This window comes from Silene latifolia, chromosome 6 (genome assembly GCF_048544455.1).
Source record: "Silene latifolia isolate original U9 population chromosome 6, ASM4854445v1, whole genome shotgun sequence".
NCBI classification, from domain to species: domain Eukaryota; kingdom Viridiplantae; phylum Streptophyta; class Magnoliopsida; order Caryophyllales; family Caryophyllaceae; genus Silene; species Silene latifolia.
This window is the reverse complement of record NC_133531.1, coordinates 36,647,958-36,657,036: the sequence shown is the minus strand read 5'-3', so window position 1 is coordinate 36,657,036 and position 9,079 is coordinate 36,647,958. Positions and strand designations below refer to the sequence as shown.

The window sequence follows — 9,079 nt, the reverse complement described above, 5'->3', positions numbered from 1 at the left end:
GGGAGAAGATAATCCTCTGTTATTTCCACCTGGAATAGTGTTGTCTTGGACCTTGGTAATTGAGGATTTTGAGGAAATCCTAAAAGTGCGGGACACCATATGTTGTTCCGTGGTTATAAGACCATTCCCAAGCAAAAGGTCGACTTAATCGGGTCAATCAAAATTTTTCTCTTAATCACAACTTATTAATCTTGACCCACTTTCACCCTCCCAAGCAGAAGGTTACGACCTAGGTCAATAACCCAATCATTTTTCCACTTTCAAACATTTCCAATCATTTACCATATTCACTACCCCACCAAAACATTTCTCTTACTCCCACTTTATTTAGTTTTGTCTCTTTTTTTGTTGTTTTAAATGTTCTAACCAATAAAATTGTGACACATGGAGGGTCAATTGATGGGTCAATTTACTCTACCTTAGGTCACAAATTGACCTTTTCTACCTTGGGTCATCCTAATCCTCCTCTTAATTTGTAATTAACTTGACCCAAGCAAGGTCATGACCTACCAATTGATCTTGCTTGGGAATGGTCTAAGTGTCTTTATTCACAAAATGACGTTATATATCCATCACTTTGGAGTGACGGATACTATTTTCCCTCACAAATAACCCAAATAGAGGAGAGAGAAGCACATAGGGGTGCCCTCACCTTGTCCTCCCTATCCGTTTTGTGAGTGACATTATCCGTCACTTACTCTGACCCGTCTTCAGCAAGACTAGTTGGTCTTTATTATGAGAGAATGAAAATGGTAATTAAGACATGTATCGAAAAAGACCGCTCTAGATGAGTACTAGTTTTTTTGCCCGTGCGTTGCACGGATATTAAAATAATGTGTGATAAATTTCACAATGAAATGGAATATAGACATATAGTACATCGTTCAAGTCTAAGATTTTATGTATGCCGCATGACCAACAAATAATTCCCGTTAATATAGTATTGACATAAGAATAAAAGATTGTTTGATTAATAAAATTTTTTTTTTTAGGAAAATAAAACTAATATGAAGTTTATATATATGATACTTGGACTGATAGTTTTTAGAATTTGTTCATTAATACATGTTTGTTTTTCAATTGGTTAAGGAAAACAATAATATCTACTTTGCATAATCAACTCAATGATGCAACAAATTTCCTTTCGAATAACAACCATAATTTAATCATTGCTGGATGAAATTGTAATTATGTAGAAATATTTAGAGTTAGTTGGAATGTTATATCTCCTTGGTCAAACTATAGAAAGACGTTTAAATATGAACCAAATTCACGCAATACTACATACATGGCTAAATTTGCTTATGAACACCCACCTCCCCCCCCCAAGTAATAGGCTTGGGCCCCATATTCTCATTTGAAACAAAATCTTTTTTCTTCCCTATTCACACACACGATCTAAAACAATCTCATCCTTTGAAGATCGATCCTTGTACCCGAAACTTATCTCAAATTTATCCAACCAAGTGAAAAACTAAACCCCTACTTCTAGAAAAATCCACCATCCAATGGAAACTAACCCTTGCTCTCGACAATGTTGTTTTTTTAGGAAAATAAAACCAATATGAAGTTTATATATATGATACTTGAGACTAAGAGTTTTTATATTTTGTTCATTAATACCTGTTTGTTTTTTAATTGGTCAAGGAAAACAATGATATCGACTTTGCATAATCAACTTAATGATGCAACAAATCTCCTTCTTTAAAATAACAACCATAATTTAATCATTGTTGGGTCAAATGGTAGTTACGTAAAAACATTTACAGGTAGTTAAATGTTATATCTCTCGGTCAAACTATAGACGTACCTTTGAATGTGAATCAAATTCCAACGCAATAATATAATACATGGCTGGGGTTTATTATGACACCCCTATAACAATAGTCTTGCCCCCCCCCCCCCCCCATCTTCTCATTTGAAACAAAATCCTTCACGCAAACCTCTATTTTTCTTCCTTATTCACACACATGATTTAAAACAATCTAATCCCTTGAAAGATCAATCCTTCTCTTCGAAATTTCTCTCAAATTTATCCAACCAAGTGCAAAACTAAATCTCTAGTTCTAGAAAAATTCACAATCCAATGGAAATTAACTCTTGCTCTCGACAATGTTGTTAGAATTAAGATTTTACTTTAATTTGGATTGATGGGGTCAAGATTAATTTTATCAGTATGATCTTTTGAGGTTTCTTGTTATTATTCATGTTACCTATGTGTTTTAATGTAAGTGATATTTTGCTGATAAATAACCTTATTTATTTATTATCACTATCCTCGTTAAACTCATCATCCTCCATAAATGCACCCTCCCTCCACCCCACTAAGTTACCCGCAAAATAAAACATCAGCCACTGTGATTAGTTCTTACTACTTGAAACAACCTCCTATCCACTACCACTATCACTACTTTTATGCCACGTTTTACATCTAAGAAGTCATAAATAACATTCACCTCCATAAAACACCAATCTTTACTCCAGATGATATGGATCCTCGTCTCCCTTACCGAAGACAATTTATTTCTCCTTCAACAAAGAAAAGTTTAAGAAGCAATCTTCCCTCTTATCTCTCCCTTTCCCTTGTAGTCTTTTACTTGCCCCCTCCCCTACCTCCATTCCAGATACTCAAACAAAAAACTTAGGTTTTGTTTGATAACGACAGATTCAACATTTTTTTAGCATTTTGAGAGTTTTTTTACACTATTTAAATAACAAATGTGCTATTTTGAGTGTTGATCATCGGCATATTGAAATAGTAGATTGTCGTGTAATTTCATGTTTTACATTATGACCTTTAATTAGTATATTATAAGAAAATAAAAATTGAGTTTTTTTTTATCTCTGAGAAAATTAAAGTTCAAACTTTATCTTTATCATATTTATAATTAATATTTTTCGCTGAAAATATATAAATTTAAGCAAGTTCAAATAAGTTAGCTAAAAGTTATAAATCACAAATTGTACGAAGCAGTATAATCATTTTTTTATTAATATGAAATAAATGTCATAAACTTAATGAAAATATTAATGCGACAGACAACTATAGAAGAGTCGGCAAGTACGTGACCCCCTTTTAGGTTTAAATTTTTTCATTTATTTTTATATTTTTGCCTAAAGGTGGTTAAAGCATCGTATTATGAATGACGAATATGTTTCACTCTTCCCCAATTCGTATCTCTCCCTAAATTATAGTGATGATGTGCTCAATTTACACAAAAAAAAAATATATAGCATCAACAATAATTAGTTTGCTCCATATAATTAAATAGTACCGTTTTTTATGCATGTAAATTTGTCAGAAGAAAAGTTTGAGAGAGACGGTTTTCATTATGTTAGGGAAAGACTACTCTTACCCTTTTATGTGTTTTTCATGACTTTTTTTTTAATGTTGATCGTTGCTTGAATTGAATCTTAACCTTATGCATATTTCTATAATAAGTGTATCTAATTTACCTTTAAGCCTCATTCAAATCTATTTTATTACTCGTGGTACCATTTTTACTTTAAATTGTAAAATGATCGCACAATAAAGTTTTTCAAAACATTTACTCATTTGTCATAATATGATATTTCGATTCGCAAATTAGCAGCAACTTTCTTTATCTTTTAATACTCCTTGAAAAATAGATATCAAACTTTGTACTTGTCAATAATTTGTGAATATCTTATTTAAATTTTGATTAATATACTTTTATATAATGACAAATGAATGTAAATAATATAATAATAAATTATCAATAGAAAGTGAAGTGTATTGTGAGGGAAATAACTTTAAAATTAGTAGGAGAAATACATATGACATTTGAAAAATAAACTTCAAATTATGTATAATTAAATATGACATCAACAATAACAAAAGACGTAGGGGCATATTTCAGTGTTCATTTTACTCTTTACATGAGTAAATTCCATGTAGTACGTATTATGCATGCACAATTGTCACAACCCAGTTCGACCAAGGGCCTTTTAGCCTCATAATACCTCATTTTTTATGTGTTCAAAGTTTTTTTTTCCTTCTAATTTAATAAAAAGTGAACAAATACAAATGAATAATTTTTTAATATTAATAAATTGTAGATAATTAATTTATTTCCTGTTTCTAATAATAAAATTGTAAAATAATTAATTAATTCTCATTTTTAATAGGAAAATTATATTCCTAATTATAATAGAAAAATTTTAAATAATTATTTCTCCTAATTCTAATAGTATAATTAGGAAAAAAAGCCTTAATAAATTGTTAATTTATTTCCTATTTCTAATAAGAAAATGGTAAAATAATTAATTAATTCTCATTTATAATAGGAAAGTTATATTCCTAATTATAATAGAAAAACTATAAATAATTAATTATCTCCTAATTCTAATGCTAATAGTATAATTCAAAAAAAGCCTTTTAATAGTATAATTAGAAAAAAAAAGCCTTAATAAATTGTTAATTTATTTCCTATTTCTAATAGGAAAATGGTAAAATAATTAATTAATTCTCATTTCTAATAGGAAAATTATATTCCTAATTATAATAGAAAAATTATAAATAATTAATTATCTCCTAATTCTAATGCTAATAGTATAATTCGAAAAAAAAGTCTCCTTTAGTTACATATATTGATTGATTGTAGTCAACTATGGTAACTTTACCAACAACATCGCATTACAAATTTACAAATGCAAGGTTTGCGCAGCTATGGGTGCGAACCTTTTTTTTCATTATTTATTAACGGTTATGATTTTGTTTCGGGTTAACCGTCCATCTTGCTTCAGACCGCCTTATTTCAGACCTCTCATAAGTGAGAAACATATGGGTGGTGGAACACCCCCATGTGTTTTCCCACTCTCACCCTAAATGGGTTTTTTTGTGAGAGGATATGGTATCCGTCTTACAATTTCAGACGGATATGACGCTGAAATAAGAATTTGTGTCGGGTTAAAAGGGAGGGATCAGATGCATTCTAGACATTTCATCTCCACCACAATTTTTTCACCATCATAAGTAAATTTAGGCCGTCGATTTATTCTCGAAATTAAATCGTATCCATTGATAAGTAATGGAGAGGGATGGGTAATGGAGAGGATCCATTGCCGTGTGCGAGTATCAACAATTAAGGATGTATTGTGTTAAATTGGGGTTAAAATAGGTCGAGCCATTTTGGATTTAAATTTTGTTGACTAAACTAGAAATAAAAAGGATGGTCTTATTTTGGTCAAATACCTAGCTAGTAACAAACTTCTATGCTGATCAACAAAAAGAATATACGTATTTCGACACAAATTTACGTCTGTGTATTGTTGGGGATAACATTAATTCGTTAATTTATGTACAAGTCTTTTTTCATGTGGAGAAATAACAAAAAATGCATTCACTTGGAAATGAGTTAGGTTTTATCGGATCATCGTTAAGTGATAGGTCAAGTTGAACGCGAGAGTGAATTGTGTTGTTTGGTTGGGATAGAGCAGGTAGCTAGGATCGTGCAAGGTTAGGTTAACCTTGCATTATCATATTTTAATTTGGCTCATTATCCGATTAAGTTATCAATATATTTTTGTATGCCTTTTTTCATGGTGTGTAAGGTAGTACTCCCTCCGGCTTGCTGTTTTCTTCCCATTTCATTATAATACTCCTCACATATATGTGAGAAACGGGAAGAAAATTAAAAGCCAGAGGGAGTACTAAATAACGTTATTTTCAACATTTTGATTTATAACTATTAACAAGCAAAGACAAAAAGATTATTGTTGTCAAATTTAGTTAATTTTAGTTCACCAACTTTAAATGATTTGGTTTGATTTCAGTAACCCAATGCAATGAAGACTACTATTAGATTGCACATGGGGTTGGGCCGCGCTCATCAAGGAGGAAAGAGTGTCCATTTTACAAGTGTAAGGAGGTTTCGTCCCAAAACCAATTGGCAATAGCTGAAGTAGTTCCTTGACTTATAAAGTAGATTACATTTCTCTATTTCTCCGACGTGGGAGACTAACATGTAATTCTTCACAAAGACACGCTAGAGTACCATGTTAGCTAGTGGGCAAAATTGAGGTCATTAATTCCAAGTCGGTAAAACAAAAATCACTTGCGATAAATTGGTTCAACGTAATTTAATTAATCCGACTTCATTTTTCTTGGACCTAATATTTAATTAATCACTAAACCTATCCTCACAAAAGTCTCAAAAAAAAAAGAAAAATTATTCCACCAAAAGTTATCATTTATGCACCTTTTATATCCTTGGGTGTTTTAATCAAGGTAAGTAAATAATTACTCGTAGAACAAAGGAAATACGTTACTAGGTTCTCAATCCAAATGATTAGTCGGAGTGAATACGTTACTAGCTAGCTTCTCCATTCTAAGTAAAGATGGAAGAAATAATTTACGTCTTACTAGATGGAGCCTGATAAATGATGGTATTCGCCTAATTGTACAATGGAGCGCCTATTTATAAAATGATGCTACTCACCGCATACTTGAGTGCGTGTGATGTATGTAGTCACGAGATACAAGACTAACCATACCGCAACTTGAACTTGTAGCATCCTGTGACTTAGAGTCACCGCACCGCTACTGCTCCAACTAAACGCATCATATCACCCTAACTATTAAAACCAGACAATTAAATGACGTAGATCCTATAATAATCACATGCAAACGTACGAATTAAACATGCATGCATGCTTCTTATGATGAACGCGTCTCTAGCTTTCACCCATATCATATACCGCGCGTCATTCTCTATATAAATAGTAAGAAATCAAGAACGCTTAACAAAAACAAATATAAGATCATGGAAACAAAAATGAGTCAAAATAAAACAGGATTTTACGTTCTTATAGCTTTGTTAATGTTGTGCTATTTTAGTATGGCTTGTAATACAACTAAAGCTGCTACCAAAATGCAAGTCACTGGTTTTTATATATTTGGTGATTCGCTTGTTGATAATGGTAACAACAACGAGATACTAACTCTTGCTAGAGCTAATTACCAGCCTTATGGTATTGATTATCCTATCGGACCTACTGGTCGTTTCTGCAATGGCAAAACCGTGGTTGATGCATTGGGTACGTAACACATTTCATTTAGCACTCTCTTTTGTGGGTACGTCCGAAAAAAGAAATAGCAAAGTCATTGAAATGTACTTTTATTTTAGTTTTGAAAAATATTTTTTTTTCTGATATAATTGAATTCTGATCTATGTTGTACTTTGAATCATTATATAGGTGAACTTTTAGGATTTAAGGAGGAGATTCCTCCATTTTCAAGAGCAAAACGTAGTTCTCTTGAAAGGGGCGTAAATTTTGCATCAGGAGCTTCCGGTATCAGAGAAGAGACCGGCAACAATCTTGTATGTACTACTGTATTTCTTTCAGTTGAATTGTACCATCATTCAATAGAATTGCTTCTGTCAATTTAAATTTTCGATTAATATGATCTTATGATCTTATCACTAGACGAACGAAATTTAAATACTTTTGAATTTTTTATGTTTACTTTTACAAATACGGTAATCACGAAGAGTTATATAATGAACATTGTCACAAATGCAGGGGGATCATTATTCAATGGATCGACAAATTAGCAACTTCGAAAGTGTAATAGAAGAATTAAGGAGACATACAAGGGGAGACCCAAATGCCATCCAAAATTACCTTAACAAATGCATCATTTATTCAGGAATCGGAAGCAACGACTATCTTAACAATTATTTCATGACAAACTATTATACTACTTCCTCCCAATTCACCCCAACAGCCTACGCAAATGCCCTCCTTCAAGAATATTATCGTCAACTAACGGTTCGTTTCTCATCTTTTGTTAGGCAAAGTTTCGTATACTTATACTACTTTTTTGTTGAGAAAAAAAATTAACGTAAATATCTTTAATTTTGGTCGATTTGATCAGTTTACCTTGTAATTGAATATTCGCCTACTCAGTTATTCCTACATTATTTCAACTCGATAACATTATTTTTGTCTTAGGCACTCGAAACCCTATTCTGCCACTAATAACGCAAAAACTTTGGAGAGACGATCTCTCATTTTTCTTGTAAATATTTCCATTTCTGTGATAAAGTAAGTTGATGAAAAAAATATACAGAGATTGTATCAAATCGGAGCACGAAAAGTGATAGTGACAACGGTAGGACGAATAGGGTGCATACCTTACATGTTAGCAAGAACAAATGGATCGAGCCCAAATAATTGTGATGAGGAGAAGAATGAAATTATTGGCCTTTTTAATACCGGATTACGACAACTTGTTGACGTATTTAACAGCAATCAATTCCCAGGAGCCAAATTTGTCTACTTGAATTCTTCCTTAGCCGCGAGTGATGTGATCGCCAATGGTATGCACTTCTCTGACTTGGCTCTATAGCGACTGAATAAATCATCTAGTATATATTTAGGAATGAATTTAAGAGCGAAATTGGTGGATTGTCTCTCAGGGTTTGAAGTACTGGACAAGGGATGTTGCGGAGTTGGAAAGAACAATGGTCAAATAACTTGCCTGCCTTTGCAAGCTCCCTGTGAAGATCGCAAAAAGTATATATTCTGGGACGCCTTTCACCCAACTGAGATTGTTAACGTCGTACTTGCTAAGAAGGCGTTCACATCCAAGTCGAAATTATATGCATATCCCATTAATGTGAAACAACTAGCAATGCTCTAGTGTATTATTTTAATTTGACAAGTAATCCAATTCGAAATCGTATGCTTCTCCCGTTAATGTGATGCAAAAGCATTGCTCTTATTAGAATATGCATTTATGCCAGATTAATTATCAGCTTGTAAACTAGACTATGTTCACACACTTGTTAAGGAAGGATTTTTATATTACTAATTCAAGCTCCATTTGTGATTATTATTCGTCCCAATTAAAATAGTGAAGCAAAAGTTTTAGAGTCGGAATTGATTAAAACTGTTATTGTAATGTGGGAGGGTGTAGTCGAGTTTTGACAATTCACGACAAGAAAAACTTATTATAAACATACACAATGAAATAAAACTTGAACCATATATTCATTCATCCATATTCATCAGGGGTTGCAACTTACTACACTACACACACATAAGGAGTGAG

General features: G+C 32.3%; 1 protein-coding gene across 1 annotated transcript; it reads left to right on the top strand.

The window, feature by feature from the left end:
• Positions 1–6,748: 6,748 nt before the first annotated feature.
• Positions 6,749–8,860, top strand: LOC141586727 (GDSL esterase/lipase At1g33811). Its single transcript, XM_074408035.1, has 5 exons — positions 6,749–7,059; positions 7,219–7,343; positions 7,546–7,794; positions 8,096–8,345; positions 8,445–8,860. The coding sequence occupies exons 1-5, from the start codon at positions 6,786–6,788 to the stop codon at positions 8,666–8,668; spliced, it is 1,122 nt and encodes a 373-aa protein (XP_074264136.1). The 5' UTR covers positions 6,749–6,785; the 3' UTR covers positions 8,669–8,860.
• Positions 8,861–9,079: the final 219 nt, after the last annotated feature.